At 48.1% G+C, this 19,840-nt stretch overlaps 2 protein-coding genes across 2 annotated transcripts in view; one reads left to right on the top strand and one right to left on the bottom strand.

The window, feature by feature from the left end:
- Positions 1 to 67: 67 nt before the first annotated feature.
- On the top strand, positions 68 to 3,957 carry LOC311117143 (josephin-2-like). Its single transcript, XM_084157489.1, has 4 exons — positions 68 to 684; positions 928 to 1,056; positions 1,309 to 1,434; positions 3,279 to 3,957. The coding sequence occupies exons 1-4, from the start codon at positions 548 to 550 to the stop codon at positions 3,388 to 3,390; spliced, it is 504 nt and encodes a 167-aa protein (XP_084013615.1). The 5' UTR covers positions 68 to 547; the 3' UTR covers positions 3,391 to 3,957.
- A 212-nt stretch (positions 3,958 to 4,169) lies between these two features.
- Positions 4,170 to 19,840, bottom strand: part of LOC311116714 (protein tweety homolog 1-like) — a gene marked incomplete at its 5' end in the record, with an annotated part of 33,735 nt that continues 18,064 nt past the window's right edge. The window contains 8 exons of the mRNA XM_084157443.1: positions 4,170 to 5,318; positions 7,818 to 7,896; positions 9,967 to 10,134; positions 10,742 to 10,881; positions 10,975 to 11,067; positions 11,187 to 11,279; positions 11,559 to 11,614; positions 11,756 to 11,831. Coding sequence (XP_084013569.1) covers positions 5,235 to 5,318; positions 7,818 to 7,896; positions 9,967 to 10,134; positions 10,742 to 10,881; positions 10,975 to 11,067; positions 11,187 to 11,279; positions 11,559 to 11,614; positions 11,756 to 11,831 — 789 coding nt within the window. The 3' untranslated portion in view covers positions 4,170 to 5,234. The remainder of the gene's footprint in view (positions 5,319 to 7,817; positions 7,897 to 9,966; positions 10,135 to 10,741; positions 10,882 to 10,974; positions 11,068 to 11,186; positions 11,280 to 11,558; positions 11,615 to 11,755; positions 11,832 to 19,840) is intronic.

The following is a 19,840-nucleotide window of genomic DNA, read 5'->3' as shown; positions in this document are numbered from 1 at the left end:
TGTGCACTGAGTGCTACTGCGCATGTGATGTTGGTCTGTATAAACCGGATGCAACCCGGATATAGATGGTCCATGAAATTAATAGGCATATGCGAAAGTGAGTAGATTACCTTGAAAACAACGGGCGGACATCTTAGATGCAGTCTTCAGTTCTTATTATACCTCAGTGGTATGCACACTTTCAGTTTGTTTGCCAACTCATAGAAAATGGACTACTTCAAAATGGAGATCGCGCTGCCCCTGCTCTCACAGACGCCATAATGGGACAGATAAAATGATGCGATGTCTATCTAAGTCTATGGGCTTTTCAAGACGCGCCATCTTTGCTGTCACCGCGTATAGTTCCTCGCTTTCAGCGCGCACTAATCACTGATTGGATAGCCTGATGCGCGTTGCAGCGCAATTCAGCGGGGACGAAAACAACGCTCGCTCCAATTTACGGGGCGTGACAGCTGAACAACAACAATCAAGCTTCCGGTTTCTCATTCTTAGTAGAGAATTCACCAGCATGTTCTTGTGAGCGTAAAATCGCACAATCAGCAAGTTTATGTATAATAGATTTACGTGTACACTAGGTACATTTTATTATTTTGTTTGTCACGGAATAAGAGCACTGAAAGAGCTATTACTGACTTTGATACACCACTTTATTTGGCCATTACACTGCGGACAACTTCCAATACGGTAACGACGGATTTAGCTAGCTAGCTAATATATGAATGACATGAAGAAGTATTATATTGGACTTCGAATGCACGTGTTTTTTCTAGAATATTACAGTGGAGATAGCTATTGTTTTACTCCCTGGAAAGTGTTTCATTCATGCCCTTTTCACTGATGTTTTGTTGAAAGTTCATATACGTTATTCAACAATGTATTGAACAGCTGCAGTCAATATGCGAATGTTTTGTGTATTTTGTCCAACAGGGTTATTATGAGCGAAGGAGAGTTATTCCATGAGAAGCAGCGACTGGAGTTGTGCGCCATTCATGCTCTGAACAACGTGCTGCAGGAGCAAGTGTTCACCAAGGAGGCGGCAGATGACATATGCAAGCGGTGAGGTCACTTGGGTCAGGCGATGTGTGTGTAATGTCATCTGTAGGGGGCGGTTGCTTTGGCTAAACAGGGTTCTTTGTGTCAATGATAACAACACACAGTCTCTTCAAAATGCAATCTCTGAATGTAAATCATCAAGTACTGATATAAGCCTGTGATCCAAAGAGCACCTCACCACACATTCTCCATGAGTTCCAAGAGCATGTGAATCTGTTTTTACCATGTGTTCCCCTCTTACCCCTTCCTCCCCAGGCTAGCTCCACAATGTGTGGTGAACCCTCACCGCTCGATGCTGGGCACAGGGAACTATGACGTCAACGTCATCATGGCTGCCCTACAGAGCAGAGGGTTGGCTGCAGTATGGTGGGACAAACGCAGGTCAGACACTTCAATACCTCAGCACCAGGTCCAGACAGATTTGGTAGGAGAATAAATGATTGGCCATGAAATACACCTGTAGAATGAATTCAAATCAATCCAAGTACTGCTACAGGTCAAGAAGAGCTACAGTTTTATTGACCAAAGAGAATATACTGATAAGGAAACTTCGCCACAGATCCTGTCCTAGTTTTATCACTGTTCCTGTGCCCCTCCCCCCCTCCCCCCCCCCCCTTTTGTACATAGAGTAATCCTGTCAGGAACGCAGCCCACAGAATTTGACTGTGGTAGACTAGTCTGTTAGAGCTCGGTCTCATTGGATCTCATCCTGTTGGATGAGTGGTCACATGGGTCTTACCACAGTGTCTTTGTCACAGTTTGTACTTTGCACTCTTGTAAACTAGTCTCTTTCTCTCTCCCTGCTCTCACCCCCCCCCCCTCCCTCTCTCTCACCCCCCCCCCCCTCCCTCTCTCTCACCCCCCCCCCCCCCTCCCTCTCTCTCACCCCCCCCCCCTCTCTCTCACCCCCCCCTCCCTCTCTCTCACCCCCCCCCTCCCTCTCTCTCACCCCCCCCCTCCCTCTCTCTCACCCCCCCCCTCCCTCTCTCTCACCCCCCCTCCCTCTCTCTCACCCCCCCCCTCTCTCTCCCTCACCCCCCCCTCTCTCTCCCTCACCCCCCCTCTCTCTCCCTCACCCCCCTCTCTCTCTCTCCCTCACCCCCCTCTCTCCCTCTCCCTCACCCCCCTCTCTCTCTCTCCCTCACCCCCCCTCTCTCTCTCTCCCTCACCCCTCTCTCTCTCTCTCTCTCCCTCACCCCTCCCTCTCTCTCTCTCCCTCACCCCCCCTCTCTCTCTCCCTCACCCCCCCTCTCTCTCTCTCCCTCACCCCCCCCTCTCTCTCTCACCCCCCCTCTCTCTCACCCCCCCTCTCTCTCCCTCTCTCTCCCTCACCCCCCCTCTCTCTCCCTCACCCCCCCTCTCTCTCTCCCTCACCCCCCCCTCTCTCTCTCTCCCTCACCCCCCCTCTCTCTCTCCCTCCCCCCCCCCTCTCTCTCTCTCCCTCCCTCACCCCCCCTCTCTCTCTCCCTCACCCCCCCTCTCTCTCTCTCTCACCCCCCCTCTCTCTCTCACCCACCCTCTCTCTCTCTCCCTCACCCCCCCTCTCTCTCTCTCTCTCTCACCCTCCCTCTGTCCCTCACCCCCCCCTCTCTCTCTCCCTCACCCCCCCCTCTCTCTCTCCCTCACCCCCCCCTCTCTCTCTCTCCCTCACCCCCCCCTCTCTCTCTCTCCCTCACCCCCCCTCTCTCTCTCTCTCCCTCACCCCCCCTCTCTCCCCCCCTCACTCCCCCTCTCTCTCTCTCCCTCACCCCCCCTCTCTCTCTCTCCCTCACCCCCCCTCTCTCTCTCTCCCTCACCCCCCCTCTCTCTCTCTCTCTCCCTCACCCCCCCTCTCTCTCTCTCTCCCTCACCCCCCCTCTCTCTCTCTCTCTCCCCCTCACCCCCCCCCCTCTCTCTCTCTCTCACCCCCCCCTCTCTCTCCCTCACCCCCCCTCTCTCTCTGTCCCTCACCCCCCCTCTCTCTCTCTCCCTCACCCCCCCTCTCTCCCTCACCCCCCCTCTCTCTTTCTCCCTCACCCCCCCTCTCCCTCTCTCTCTCTCCCTCACCCCCCTCTCTCTCTCTCTCCCTCCCTCTCTCGCTCTCTCCCTCACCCCCCCCCCCTCTCTCTCTCTCTCTCCCTCACCCCCCCCTCTCTCTCTCTCTCCCTCACCCCCCCCCCCCCCCCTCTCTCTCCCTCACCCCCCCCCCTCTCTCTCCCTCACCCCACTGCTCTTCTCTCTCTCAGTACATTTCTCAGTGAACAGCTGTCTCCGGACGTGGCAGAGATGCTCCTGGTTGTGAGGAGAGATGTGGAGGAGTACGGAACCTGGCTGAACTCTGATGACCTCAGGAAGTGATTCCTCTGGCCTGGGCATTCATTCATTCAGCATGGGACTCAAACTCCTGCTCTACTCTGGAAAAACAAATAACATTTAGGAAAACGAGACGCTTAACAAAAAGGACATCTTTCAGGAAATGTATTACTGGTCGCTGAGGAGTGTGGGCACTCTTACACACACGAAGTTCCAAAGAGAATTTAAGATGACGAGGGATTTCTGTCCCAAATGGCTTGTTTGTAACAGTTTACTGGCCGTTGTTTGGATTGCTACACTACAGCTGCATCTATACCCTCTTTCCTTCTCTCTCTTCCTACTTACGCATCTATGCACTGCACTGTCGAGGTAGACCAGTTAGAACTGGTTTGTATTTTAGTTATTCTATGCACCGAGGAGGTACTGGATGTCGTGTTGACAACCGACTGTGTGTAAATAATACTTCTATGTTCTTGTGTTCTGTCTGCGTCTCTATCTAACTATGCATATCCAAGTGAATGGGAGCACTGTCTTTCTGTTACACACGCTCAAACTATAAACACACAGACTCTGAGGATATGAAAATAAAGAAAATGTGTGTTATTTATATGTAAGAATGTGTTACGTGTTGTCTTTCAGTGTGCATACACATTCTTTCAGAGGTTTAGCAGTACAGTTCATTCACAGTTTAGTGATTTACACAAGTAAGGCCAAAATGTATTCATTGTTACTATTTTATTTATATTAGACTCTGGAGTGAAAAAGGATGCCATTCAAAAGGAGCATTGATTATACCTTACAAACGCAATTCAAAGGTTAACAAGGTCAGTAGGCAAGGACGGGGTTCAATGAAATCTCTGACATACCATATTTATATACATAACATCCTATAGAGACCTCAGAAACCCACTGCTATATAGATAGTTATTGCTATTTACGGTAGGGCTACTGCAGCACCAGTGGCAGGAGTTTTATTGCTATGTGCCTGCTGTCATTGCATGGGATTTGTAGTTCTCTAACGGTCTCGTGGCTGGGAGTTGTAGTTCTCCATTCAACCTACAGAGAGGCGGTACTATAGCCCTCTCTTGAATGTTCTTTTTAAGTGCAAAGTTTCATGATTATTTAGATTAGGGATGGGCAACTCCAGTCCTTGGGGACTTGATTGGTGTCACACTTTTGCCCCAGCCCCAGCTAACACACCTGACTCCAATAATCGACTAATCATGATCTTCAGTTTAGAATGAAATTAGTTTAATCACCACTCCAGCCCCCAAGGACTTGAGTTGCCCATCCCTGATTTAGATATATTCAACAGTGAAATGTACAGTATAGTATCAGAAGGTAATACAAGAGAGATACAGAATTTTCACCTATAAAAAGTAAAAAAAAATAGCACGTTGAATACCAAGTGACGAGACTGCATATTCATTCACCCAAAAATGTGTCTTGTTTCTACGTGTCAGTGTTTCTCTACAACAATATATAGATATAAAAACGTGAAAATAAAGTGGTGATACATTTAAAAAATATAGAACTACAATGTAGTAACGTCAATACCATTCTGGCTCGCCGCACAACTGTTGACACTGGACAGACAGGGGATTGTAAGGGGTGACTTTGACCGAGTGAACCTGGTTCAGACCTCTTCATAATCATGCTACCTACTGTAACTATCTGACATTAGCTTACTCTGAGGTTCTACAGCAGTCCATTCAACCTTGTTTGTTTGTGATTTTAATCATAATACTCCATGGTACTGATGTTACGCACCTTTAATTTACATATAAAGCTCAGTTTTTGGGGATTAGTTATTTTTTCTTCATCTCAGTAAAGTGTCCATTCATAAGAAAACAAAACATTTTCTATACTTTTTTAAACATAAAAAAAAATCAACGTGAATACAGGTTCCTTGAATGGGCGGAGTTGGGGTGTGTTTGACTACCTCCGTAACCAGTCAGCATGCTGGGAGAGTACTGTACTTTCAGAAACAGCGTTTTGATTGGATAAGGGGGAGCCGCCATTGAAGATCCACAGAGGAGGGTGTACAGAGAGAAGGGAGACAAGAAAACAACAAGAAATCTCCATTATTCATCTTTGTTTCAAAATCATCTCACGTATGAAGATGAGCACTCACGTGGTCACGTTATGCCCCCAACAACAGGGGTAGAGGAGGTAGAAGTTATCCACAACCACTGATGCAGGGTCAGTTTTGTCTACCTCCAAATGGTTAAGACAATGGGTGTCAGGTAATCTGATCCCAGATCAGAGGTGGATGGAGGCAACTTCTACCTCAAGCACTAGGGACTGTTGTAAAGTTAGGACTGGGATGGTAATGCTAGAAAGGACAAAGGTAGGGTAATGGTCAAGGTTTAGGTCTCAGATTTGTGGTCAGAAAGCACTGTATTTACATCCTTTCTAGCATGTCCAGAGTCAGAGAGGTGACAACCGACGGAGTCAGTTGTTAGGGGAAGAAAGTGAGCTTTCCCATTCAAGAGATAGTACACATACTTTAGGTTAGTTGAATAAAAAAAATACAGTGGGGAAAAAAGTATTTAGTCAGCCACCAATTGTGCAAGTTCTCCCACTTAAAAAGATGAGAGAGGCCTGTAATTTTCATCATAGGTATACGTCAACTATGACAGACAAAATGAGAAAAAAAAATCCAGGAAATCACATTGTAGGATTGTTAATGAATTTATTTGCAAATTATGGTGGAAAATAAGTATTTGGTCAATAACAAAAGTTTCTCAATACTTTGTTATATACCCTTTGTTGGCAATGACACAGGTCAAACGTTTTCTGTAAGTCTTCACAAGGTTTTCACACACTGTTGCTGGTATTTTGGCCCATTCCTCCATGCAGATCTCCTCTAGAGCAGTGATGTTTTGGGGCTGTCGCTGGGCAACACGGACTTTCAACTCCCTCCAAAGATTTTCTATGGGGTTGAGATCTGGAGACTGGCTAGGCCACTCCAGGACCTTGAAATGCTTCTTACGAAGCCACTCCTTCGTTGCCCGGGCGGTGTGTTTGGGATCATTGTCATGCTGAAAGACCGAGCCACGTTTCATCTTCAATGCCCTTGCTGATGGAAGGAGGTTTTCACTCAAAATCTCACGATACATGGCCCCATTCATTCTTTCCTTTACACGGATCAGTCGTCCTGGTCCCTTTGCAGAAAAACAGCCCCAAAGCATGATGTTTCCACCCCCATGCTTCACAGTAGGTATGGTGTTCTTTGGATGCAACTCAGCATTCTTTGTCCTCCAAACACGACGAGTTGAGTTTTTACCAAAAAGTTATATTTTGGTTTCATCTGACCATATGACATTCTCCCAATCCTCTTCTGGATCATCCAAATGCACTCTAGCAAACTTCAGACGGGCCTGGACATGTACTGGCTTAAGCAGGGGGACACGTCTGGCACTGCAGGATTTGAGTCCCTGGCGGCGTAGTATGTTACTGATGGTAGGCATTGTTATTTTGGTTCCAGCTCTCTGCAGGTCATTCACTAGGTCCCCCGTGTGGTTCTGGGATTTTTGCTCACCGTTCTTGTGATCATTTTGACCCCACGGGGTGAGATCTTGCGTGGAGCCCCAGATCGAGGGAGATTATCAGTGGTTTTGTATGTCTTCCATTTCCTAATAATTGCTCCCACAGCTGCTTACCTATTGCAGATTCAGTCTTCCCAGCCTGGTGCAGGTCTACAATTTTGTTTCTGGTGTCCTTTGACAGCTCTTTGGTCTTGGCCATAGTGGAGTTTGGAGTGTGACTGTTTGAGGTTGTGGACAGGTGTCTTTTATACTGATAAGTTCAAACAGGTGCCATTAATACAGGTAACGAGTGGAGGACAGAGGAGCCTCTTAAAGAAGAAGTTACAGGTCTGTGAGAGCCAGAAATCTTGCTTGTTTGTAGGTGACCAAATACTTATTTTCCACCATAATTTGCAAATAAATTCATTAAAAATCCTACAATGTGATTTTCTGGAGAAAAAAAATCTCAATTTGTCTGTCATAGTTGACGTGTACCTATAATGAAAATTACAGGCCTCTCTCATCTTTTTAAGTGGGAGAACTTGCACAATTGGTGGCTGACTAAATACTTTTTCCCCCACTGTAGAATGCCAGCCTACAGCAGGTGCGTAGACAGAATTTAGTTGGTAGGTGGGCCTGCAGAAATGTGGATGGGCCTACGCCACCCAGGCCCACCCATGCCTACACTCCTGGTCTACAGGGTCCTGTGAGGTTGGAGCCACACCACCACCATCACCACCGCTACCATCACAACCACCACCACCGCTACCACCACCCCCACCCCGACCATCACTACCACCACCACCACCAGTTAGTTAGATCCAGAATTTTATTATCGACTAACGACAAACGTACAGGCAAATAACACCTCGAGGGACGGTTTACACGCATAGTGATGACAAATGCCACAGATTAGGATGTCACAAATACAAAGGAACTCACAGAGGGGGGTGGGGACTGCCTGTCAGTCAGGGGTAGGCTCTCATAGCCAGGGTTGCCATTGGAGGAAACGTTTGGAGTCCTGTATAGAGACAGAAAGAGAGAGGAAACGAAAGGAAAAGGAGGAGGAGGCAGAAGAGGAGGAAGGGGAGCAGGAGTGGATAATGAGTGAGAGAGAGAGAGAGAGGAAAAGGGATGAGAGACATTGAGAAAGACGAAAAGAGGTAGGTGGGCCAAAGGAGGGAACCGAGGTGGGGTAAGAAGAGAACGGGAGGAAGAGCGATTAGCGAAATGGTGATGTAGAAGCGGACCTCCTTATAACTGGTGGCATTAGTGTTATTAGGGCACTATGTCTACGTAGGCAGCGGGATAGCTGGTGGTTTCAGCATGGGGGAGAAGGATATTATAGACACAGTCCACTCCTGATAAGTGCACTTTGGGAAATGCAAACTCATGTACAATGATGAAGTGCACATTTGTGTGCAACATGTAAGTGCATTGCAACTTAAAACTTGAGACTTCACCAGTCACAATCAAAATACATTCATTTTTAATTGCTCTGGATATCCACATGCTCCACTTTAGTGCATGCTTTCCAGACAGCCCCAAACCAGAGCATTTATCAGGAGTCCACTGCATTCTTATTGTTTATTTGGGGCCTGGAATCTGAGTTACTTTACTCTGGGCAGTTTGGTCATGATACTGTTACTATTAGATCTAGGCTAGGGACACTGATGATCACAGTGTTTACAGCGCCTGTATACACCAACTGGACTTGGCATTTAGTTATGTTGTACATGCTAAGGCATAAGGTAGGAAAGTACACTTCTTAGGGCATTAACTGGACTTGCAAAGTATAGAAAGAGTGAAAGAGAGAGGAAGACAGTGAGAGAGAGCGAGAGAGAGGGAGTGATAAAGAAATAATAAAAGACAGAGACAGAAAGAGAGAGAGAGGTGAGAGTAAATTGAGAGACTTGATCACATGAGACTTGGACACCACAGTGTGGATGGTGGGTGGGAGTGATGGGTTTTTTACCTAGGTCAACCTGAGCCTCAAATCGCCGCAGTATTAAGGGCTGTGTCTCAAATGACCCTATTCCCCTTATAGTGCACTACTTTCGGATACTTGGCCCAAAGTAGTGCACTATATGGGGAATAGGGTGTCATTTGAAACACACCCAAGATCTGTGAGTGATCGATCGGACCGGTCTACGTCTGTCTAGGAAGGCTCGACAGACCGATAGACAGACACACAGAAAGACAGACTTCTGGAGTTGTGTCTGTTTCTCTGCCTACCCTGCAGTCCACAGTAGACCTGTCTGTGTGTCTGTTTCTCTGCCTACCCTGCAGTCCACAGTAGACCTGTCTGTGTGTCTGTTTCTCTGCCTACCCTGCAGTCCACAGTAGACCTGTCTGTGTGTCTGTTTCTCTGCCTACCCTGCAGTCCACAGTAGACCTGTCTGTGTGTCTGTTTCTCTGCCTACCCTGCAGTCCACAGTAGACCTGTCTGTGTGTCTGTTTCTCTGCCTACCCTGCAGTCCACAGTAGACCTGTCTGTGTGTCTGTTTCTCTGCCTACCCTGCACTCCACAGTAGACCTGTCTGTGTGTCTGTCTGCGTTGCGTGTGTTTCCTTCCCCTGACGAAGCTATCCTTATGTGTCTATATGGAGGCAGAGTGATTCTAACGACTCCATCACTGTACATGTATGGGTGGGTGTGAGGTAGAACTATATCCAATGTATTCCCTATGTCAAACGGTTTCCATGTGTGTTCATGTACGCTAACATTACAGGGTGTGGTGAAGTAAATATGTGTGTGTCTCTGTTTTGTGCCTATCTATTACTTATGCTCGTTAACAGAGCAGACTTAGTCAGTAGGTCTGTCTGTGTGTTCATGCATGCTCCACTACTCTATACTGGGTCTATATGAGTGTCATGATCTTGTTGGCTTCGGTTGGGAGCTTCGAGTTGAAGTTGCACCAAGGCACAGATCTAGGATCAGCTTACCCTCCCCAAGTCTTCATCCTCAACCACTACTGTAAAAAAACTGACCTTAGATCAGTGACTAGGGGCAACTTCATCTTACTCCCGGGGGATCTCTCTGAGGCAACTCTGTCTGTCTGTCTGTGTGTCTTTGTGTCTGTGTTACTCACGGGAGGGGCGGCGCGCTAGAAAAGGGGGGAGTCCACCCGGCCCCCTGGTAATTATAGAAGGGGGGCAAGGCCCCTCGCTGAGACCCCGCGGCCGGCTGTCTACGTGCCTGATGGGAAGTGAAGGGGTCCTCGCTCTCGCTGTCCGAATCTTCATACTCCTCGGAATCACTGTCGCCCGTCGGAGAGAGGGGAGAGAACAAGAATTGTGTGTTTTGGTAACACTTTCTATGAACCTGTGACATCCTATGCAACTGATATGGAACACACTGTACATGTGTGGAAGACAGCCAAAACATCTGTGCACTTTTACACTACAGTACAAGAAAACAAAACATTTTTTTGGTAAAATAGTAATATGTTAAATGAATTGGTTTGTGATGGTGCATTCAGCAATGTCCTTTGGAATACATACCTCCTGTTAATTTTACATCAATATTCACAAATAGAAAAAATGTATACCCCTTGTTGATCCCTTAATCTTTTTTTCCCTTCATGTTTCTGGCTGTGACACAGCTGGAAGCTGTTTACTACAGACAGACAGAAGCTCTGACAGACCTGGAGGTACAGTAGTGAACTACACATTCATCCAGTACGTCAAACCACACCTATAGATGCACCTCAATATAGTACAATCATACCTTACTGCTGAGCATGTTCCGAGAAAATTTTAAACTACGATGTAGAAAACGTCAGCAACATCAACAACAACGTTATGACATCAATAACATATCTCGTTCTCTATCTCTCTCACACACAGACACACAGACACACACACCTGGGGAAGCTTCTCCAGGCGCCGGGCAGGGAACAGAGGATGGCAGTGAAGGCCAGAGCCGAAAGGAAAGAGTAGAGGGAGAGGTAGAGCAATCCCTCCATCCCGTCATAGCACAGGCCTTTCAAAGAGTCAATATAATCCTAACAAACAGAGACAGAAAGAGCAAAAATATTTGAGAAAACAGCAAGAACACACCAGAGATCATTACACCCCATGTTAAACACTAGGCCTACCTTGTTGAGACCTCGACAGTTGAGTAGCGCCACTAGCTGGTGAAAGTTGCCCTCTGTGGCATTGAGAATCTGCTGAACCTCCCTGAGTGACTTCTACAACGACAATAGGTAAGGATAATATCACACTCAGTTTCATAAACATATCACTGTGCTTTGATATATTTGGCAGCCACTTTGTGTCATGGGTTGCACCCAGGTCCAGTGTGACGTACCTCTGCCTTGGGGACCTGTGGGAGAGCGTTCCGGTCCAGGCTGGAGAGGTGTGTGTGGATGCTGGAAAGGGCCCTCTGTGACTGGGTCAGCAGCTGCATACAACAGGTCATTGAAAATATTGCTTAGCATCATCATGCTAACACTGTATATTCTGTAAACATTCTGATTAGTACCTATCAGATAATACAAGTTTACTTACTGTCCTATATCAGTGCCACCAGGGTTGGAATTATAGAGTTGCCCAGAAATAATACTAACCCCCATATATTTACATTGGTCCAGCCCACTCAGAAGAGTCCATTTGTTATTGGAACCCTGATCCCCCTACCACCACTACATGAGACACAGCATCTACAGAGAACAGTTACTACCTGCTGGAATGGGCTGTTCATACGTCTGCTGCAGGTCAGGTAATAATCCAACACGTCTGGATAGGACAGAGGACAGCAGCACACCATCAATCAGCAATGAATACAGTGTGTCAGGGCATTTCAGCATCAAAATGAAAGGCTATAAGAATGAAATGAGCCGAGACTCTTTGTTAGTGTGGTGAGATGCACTACTGCACCTGAGCTGGTCCCAGAGTTGAAGTGGGTGGAGTTGAGCACAAACGTGTTGGGATCTGTACAGAAGTCACTGACAGCCTGGAGATGCAGAGAGAGAGAGAGAGAGAGAGGTAGAGGGGGAAGAGAGAGAGAGGGGGATATAGAAAGAAAGAGATAGAAAGAGAGAGAGCGGTAGAGAGGGGAAGGGGGAGAGAAAGGGAGTGAGAGATCACAGGGGAAAAGTTATCAGAGACACACTGACCTCCTTAGATATCTGACTGCAGCACTCGGCCCACTGCCTGCTCCATTGATTTACTGAGTGAAACACATGCTGTATAGACCGACTGTCTCTCTCCACGCTGTATAGACCTACTGTCTCTCTCCACGCTGTATAGACCTACTGTCTCTCTCCACGATGTATAGACCTACTGTCCCTCTCCATACTGTATAGACCTACTTTCCCTCTCCATGCTGTGTAGACCTACTGTCCCTCTCCACGCTGTATAGACCTATTGTCCCTCTCCATGCTGTATAGACCTACTGTCCCTCTCCCTGCTGTATAGACCTACTGTCCCTCTCCCTGCTGTATAGACCTACTGTCCCTCTCCATACTGTGTAGACCTACTGTCCCTCTCCACGCTGTATAGACCTACTGTCCCTCTCCATACTGTGTAGACCTACTGTCCCTCTCCACGCTGTATAGACCTATTGTCCCTCTCCATGCTGTATAGACCTACTGTCCCTCTCCCTGCTGTATAGACCTACTGTCCCTCTCCCTGCTGTATAGACCTACTGTCCCTCTCCATACTGTGTAGACCTACTGTCCCTCTCCACAATGTATAGACCTACTGTCCCTCTCCACGCTGTATAGACCTACTGTCCCTCTCCATACTGTGTAGACCTACTGTCCCTCTCCACAATGTATAGACCTACTGTCCCTCTCCACGCTGTATAGACCTACTGTCCCTCTCCACACTGTATAGACCTACTGTGCCTCTCCACGCTGTATAGACCTACTGTCCCTCTCCACGCTGTATAGACCTACTGTCCCTCTCCATGCTGTATAGACCTACTGTCCCTCTCCACGCTGTATAGACCTACTGTCCCTCTCCACGCTGTATAGACCTACTGTCCCTCTCCAAACTGTATAGACCTACTGTCCCTCTCCACACTGTATAGACCTACTGTCCATCTCTACGCTGTATAGACCTACTGTCCCTCTCCATGCTGTATAGACCTACTGTCCCTCTCCATACTGTATATACCTACTGTCCCTCTCCATGCTATATAGACCTACTTTCCCTCTCCACGATGTATAGACCTACTGTCCCTCTATACGCTGTATAGACCTACTGTCCCTCTCCAAACTGTATAGACCTACTGTCCCTCTCCACACTGTATAGACCTACTGTCCCTCTCCACGCTGTATAGACCTACTGTCCCTCTCCACGCTGTATAGACCTACTGTCCCTCTCCACACTGTATAGACCTACTGTCCCTCTCCATACTGTATAGACCTACTGTCCCTCTCCACACTGTATAGACCTACTGTCCCTCTCCATACTGTGTAGACCTGTCCCTCTCCATACTGTGTAGACCTACTGTCTCTCTCCATGATGTGTAGATATACTGTCCCTCTCCACGCTGTATAGACCTACTGTCCCTCTCTATACTGTATAGACCTACTGTCCCTCTGCATGCTGTATAGACCTACTGTCCCTCTCCACGCTGTATAGACCTACTGTCCCTCTCCATACTGTGTAGACCTACTGTCCCTCTCCACGCTGTATAGACCTATTGTCCCTCTCCATGCTGTATAGACCTACTGTCCCTCTCCCTGCTGTATAGACCTACTGTCCCTCTCCCTGCTGTATAGACCTACTGTCCCTCTCCATACTGTGTAGACCTACTGTCCCTCTCCACAATGTATAGACCTACTGTTCCTCTCCACGCTGTATAGACCTACTGTCCCTCTCCATACTGTGTAGACCTACTGTCCCTCTCCACAATGTATAGACCTACTGTCCCTCTCCACGCTGTATAGACCTACTGTCCCTTTCCACACTGTATAGACCTACTGTGCCTCTCCACGCTGTATAGACCTACTGTCCCTCTCCACGCTGTATAGACCTACTGTCCCTCTCCATGCTGTATAGACCTACTGTCCCTCTCCACGCTGTATAGACCTACTGTCCCTCTCCACGCTGTATAGACCTACTGTCCCTCTCCAAACTGTATAGGCCTACTGTCCCTCTCCACACTGTATAGACCTACTGTCCATCTCTACGCTGTATAGACCTACTGTCCCTCTCCATGCTGTATAGACCTACTGTCCCTCTCCATACTGTATATACCTACTGTCCCTCTCCATGCTATATAGACCTACTTTCCCTCTCCACGCTGTATAGACCTACTGTCCCTCTCCACGCTGTATAGACCTACTGTCCCTCTCCAAACTGTATAGACCTACTGTCCCTCTCCACACTGTATAGACCTACTGTCCCTCTCCACGCTGTATAGACCTACTGTCCCTCTCCACACTGTATAGACCTACTGTCCCTCTCCATACTGTATAGACCTACTGTCCCTCTCCATACTGTGTAGACCTGTCCCTCTCCATACTGTGTAGACCTACTGTCTCTCTCCATGATGTGTAGATATACTGTCCCTCTCCACGCTGTATAGACCTACTGTCCCTCTCCATACTGTATAGACCTACTGTCCCTCTGCATGCTGTATAGACCTACTGTCCCTCTCCACGCTGTATAGACCTACTGACCCTCTCCACGCTGTATAGACCTACTGTCCCTCTCCACACTGTATAGACCTACTGTGCCTCTCCACACTGTATAGACCTACTGTGCCTCTCTACGCTGTATAGACCTACTGTCCATCTCTACGCTGTATAGACCTACTGTCCCTCTCCATGCTGTATAGACCTACTGTCCCTCTCCATACTTTATAGACCTACTGTCCCTCTCCATGCTGTATAGACCTACTTTCCCTCTCCATGCTGTATAGACCTACTTTCCCTCTCCACGCTGTATAGACCTACTGTCCCTCTCCACGCTGTATAGACCTACTGTCCCTCTCCACACTGTATAGACCTACTGTCCCTCTCCGCACTGTATAGACCTACTGTCCCTCTCCACGCTGTATAGACCTACTGTCCCTCTCCACACTGTATATACCTACTGTCCCTCTCCACACTGTATAGACCTACTGTCCCTCTCCACGCTGTATAGACCTACTGTCTCTCTCCATGCTGTATTGACCTACTGTCCCTCTCCACGCTGTATAGACCTACTGTCCCTCTCCATGCTGTATAGACCTACTGTGCCTCTCCATACTGTATAGACCTACTGTCCCTCTCCATACTGTATAGACCCACTGTCCCTCTCCACGCTGTATAGACCTACTGTCCCTCTCCACGCTGTATAGACCTACTGTCCCTCTCCACGCTGTATAGACCTACTGTCCCTCTCCACGCTGTATAGACCTACTGTCCCTCTCCATGCTGTGTAGATATACTGTCCCTCTCCACGCTGTGTAGACCTACTGTCCCTCTCCATACTGTATAGACCTACTGTTCCTCTCCACACTGTATAGACCTACTGTCCCTCTCCATACTGTATAGACCTACTGTCCCTCTCCATACTGTATAGACCTACTGTCCCTCTCCATACTGTATAGTCCTACTGTCCCTCTCCATACTGTGTAGACCTACTGTCCTTCTCCATACTGTATAGACCTACTGTCTCTCTCCATGCTGTGTAGATATACTGTCCCTCTCCACGCTGTATAGACCTACTGTCCCTCTCCATACTGTATAGATCTACTGTCCCTCTCCATACTGTATAGACCTACTGTCCCTCTCCACACTGTATAGACCTACTGTCCCTCTCCATACTGTGTAGACCTGTCCCTCTCCATACTGTGTAGACCTACTGTCTCTCTCCATGCTGTGTAGATATACTGGCTCTCTCCACGCTGTATAGACCTACTGTCCCTCTCCATACTGTATAGACCTACTGTCCCTCTCCATGCTGTGTAGATATTCTGTCCCTCTCCACGCTGTATAGACCTACTGTCTCTCTCCATACTGTATAGATCTACTGTCCCTCTCCATACTGTATAGACCTACTGTTCCTCTCCATACTGTATAGACCTACTGTCCCTCTCCATACTGTGTAGACCTGTCCCTCTCCATACTGTGTAGACCTACTGTCTCTCTCCATGCTGTGTAGATATACTGTCCCTCTCCACGCTGTATAGACCTACTGTCCCTCTCCATACTGTATAGACCTACTGTCCCTCTCCATACTGTATAGACCCACTGTCCCTCTACACGCTGTATAGACCTACTGTGCCTCTCCACGCTGTGTAGACCTACTGTCCCTCTCCACGCTGTATAGACCTACTGTCCCTCTCCACGCTGTATAGACCTACTGTCCCTCTCCAAACTGTATAGACCTACTGTCCCTCTCCACACTGTATAGACCTACTGTCCATCTCTACGCTGTATAGACCTACTGTCCCTCTCCATGCTGTATAGACCTACTGTCCCTCTCCATACTGTATATACCTACTGTCCCTCTCCATGCTATATAGACCTACTTTCCCTCTCCACGCTGTATCGACCTACTGTCCCTCTCCACGCTGTATAGACCTACTGTCCCTCTCCAAACTGTATAGACCTACTGTCCCTCTCCACACTGTATAGACCTACTGTCCCTCTCCACGCTGTATAGACCTACTGTCCCTCTCCACGCTGTATAGACCTACTGTCCCTCTCCACACTGTATAGACCTACTGTCCCTCTCCATACTGTATAGACCTACTGTCCCTCTCCACACTGTATAGACCTACTGTCCCTCTCCATACTGTGTAGACCTGTCCCTCTCCATACTGTGTAGACCTACTGTCTCTCTCCATGATGTGTAGATATACTGTCCCTCTCCACGCTGTATAGACCTACTGTCCCTCTCCATACTGTATAGACCTACTGTCCCTCTGCATGCTGTATAGACCTACTGTCCCTCTCCACACTGTATAGACCTACTGTGCCTCTCCACACTGTATAGACCTACTGTGCCTCTCTACGCTGTATAGACCTACTGTCCATCTCTACGCTGTATAGACCTACTGTCCCTCTCCATGCTGTATAGACCTACTGTCCCTCTCCATACTTTATAGACCTACTGTCCCTCTCCATGCTGTATAGACCTACTTTCCCTCTCCATGCTGTATAGACCTACTTTCCCTCTCCACGCTGTATAGACCTACTGTCCCTCTCCACGCTGTATAGACCTACTGTCCCTCTCCATGCTGTGTAGATATACTGTCCCTCTCCACGCTGTGTAGAGCTACTGACCCTCTCCATACTGTATAGACCTACTGTTCCTCTCCACACTGTATAGACCTACTGTCCCTCTCCATACTGTATAGACCTACTGTCCCTCTCCATACTGTATAGACCTACTGTCCCTCTCCATACTGTATAGTCCTACTGTCCCTCTCCATACTGTGTAGACCTACTGTCCTTCTCCATACTGTATAGACCTACTGTCTCTCTCCATGCTGTGTAGATATACTGTCCCTCTCCACGCTGTATAGACCTACTGTCCCTCTCCATACTGTATAGATCTACTGTCCCTCTCCATACTGTATAGACCTACTGTCCCTCTCCACACTGTATAGACCTACTGTCCCTCTCCATACTGTGTAGACCTGTCCCTCTCCATACTGTGTAGACCTACTGTCTCTCTCCATGCTGTGTAGATATACTGGCTCTCTCCACGCTGTATAGACCTACTGTCCCTCTCCATACTGTATAGACCTACTGTCCCTCTCCATGCTGTGTAGATATTCTGTCCCTCTCCACGCTGTATAGACCTACTGTCTCTCTCCATACTGTATAGATCTACTGTCCCTCTCCATACTGTATAGACCTACTGTTCCTCTCCATACTGTATAGACCTACTGTCCCTCTCCATACTGTGTAGACCTGTCCCTCTCCATACTGTGTAGACCTACTGTCTCTCTCCATGCTGTGTAGATATACTGTCCCTCTCCACGCTGTATAGACCTACTGTCCCTCTCCATACTGTATAGACCTACTGTCCCTCTCCATACTGTATAGACCCACTGTCCCTCTACACGCTGTATAGACCTACTGTGCCTCTCCACGCTGTATAGACCTACTGTCCCTCTCCACGCTGTATAGACCTACTGTCCCTCTCCACGCTGTATAGACCTACTGTCCCTCTCCAAACTGTATAGACCTACTGTCCCTCTCCACACTGTATAGACCTACTGTCCATCTCTACGCTGTATAGACCTACTGTCCCTCTCCATGCTGTATAGACCTACTGTCCCTCTCCATACTGTATATACCTACTGTCCCTCTCCATGCTATATAGACCTACTTTCCCTCTCCACGCTGTATCGACCTACTGTCCCTCTCCACGCTGTATAGACCTACTGTCCCTCTCCAAACTGTATAGACCTACTGTCCCTCTCCACACTGTATAGACCTACTGTCCCTCTCCACGCTGTATAGACCTACTGTCCCTCTCCACGCTGTATAGACCTACTGTCCCTCTCCACACTGTATAGACCTACTGTCCCTCTCCATACTGTATAGACCTACTGTCCCTCTCCACACTGTATAGACCTACTGTCCCTCTCCATACTGTGTAGACCTGTCCCTCTCCATACTGTGTAGACCTACTGTCTCTCTCCATGATGTGTAGATATACTGTCCCTCTCCACGCTGTATAGACCTACTGTCCCTCTCCATACTGTATAGACCTACTGTCCCTCTGCATGCTGTATAGACCTACTGTCCCTCTCCACACTGTATAGACCTACTGTGCCTCTCCACACTGTATAGACCTACTGTGCCTCTCTACGCTGTATAGACCTACTGTCCATCTCTACGCTGTATAGACCTACTGTCCCTCTCCATGCTGTATAGACCTACTGTCCCTCTCCATACTTTATAGACCTACTGTCCCTCTCCATGCTGTATAGACCTACTTTCCCTCTCATGCTGTATAGACCTACTTTCCCTCTCCACGCTGTATAGACCTACTGTCCCTCTCCACGCTGTATAGACCTACTGTCCCTCTCCACACTGTATAGACCTACTGTCCCTCTCCGCACTGTATAGACCTACTGTCCCTCTCCACGCTGTATAGACCTACTGTCCCTCTCCATACTGTATAGACCTACTGTCCCTCCGCATGCTGTATAGACCTACTGTCCCTCTCCACACTGTATAGACCTACTGTGCCTCTCCACACTGTATAGACCTACTGTGCCTCTCTACGCTGTATAGACCTACTGTCCATCTCTACGCTGTATAGACCTACTGTCCCTCTCCACGCTGTATAGACCTACTGTCTCTCTCCATGCTGTATTGACCTACTGTCCCTCTCCACGCTGTATAGACCTACTGTCCCTCTCCATGCTGTATAGACCTACTGTGCCTCTCCATACTGTATAGACCTACTGTCCCTCTCCATACTGTATAGACCCACTGTCCCTCTCCACGCTGTATAGACCTACTGTCCCTCTCCACGCTGTATAGACCTACTGTCCCTCTCCACGCTGTATAGACCTACTGTCCCTCTCCACGCTGTATAGACCTACTGTCCCTCTCCATGCTGTGTAGATATACTGTCCCTCTCCACGCTGTGTAGACCTACTGTCCCTCTCCATACTGTATAGACCTACTGTTCCTCTCCACACTGTATAGACCTACTGTCCATCTCCATACTGTATAGACCTACTGTCCCTCTCCATACTGTATAGACCTACTGTCCCTCTCCATACTGTATAGACCTACTGTCCCTCTCCATACTGTGTAGACCTACTGTCCTTCTCCATACTGTATAGACCTAATGTCTCTCTCCATGCTGTGTAGATATACTGTCCCTCTCCACGCTGTATAGACCTACTGTCCCTCTCCATACTGTATAGATCTACTGTCCCTCTCCATACTGTATAGACCTACTGTCCCTCTCCACACTGTATAGACCTACTGTCCCTCTCCATACTGTGTAGACCTGTCCCTCTCCATACTGTGTAGACCTACTGTCTCT

The sequence above is a fragment of the Coregonus lavaretus genome, assembly GCF_964263955.1.
Source record: "Coregonus lavaretus genome assembly, chromosome: 3".
Lineage (NCBI taxonomy): Eukaryota > Metazoa > Chordata > Actinopteri > Salmoniformes > Salmonidae > Coregonus > Coregonus lavaretus.
The sequence above is the reverse complement of the archived record's forward strand: the minus strand, read 5'-3'. Positions and strand labels throughout refer to the sequence as shown.

Excerpts from the sequence above, each read along its gene's own strand:
- LOC311117143 (XM_084157489.1), top strand. The coding sequence starts at position 548 with ATGTATAATAGATTTACGTGTACACTAGGTACATTTTATTATTTTGTT. Across the intron at positions 1,057-1,308 it reads GCAGATGACATATGCAAGCG|GCTAGCTCCACAATGTGTGG; the intron begins GTGAGGTCACTT and ends CTTCCTCCCCAG. Across the intron at positions 1,435-3,278 it reads GTATGGTGGGACAAACGCAG|TACATTTCTCAGTGAACAGC; the intron begins GTCAGACACTTC and ends TCTCTCTCTCAG.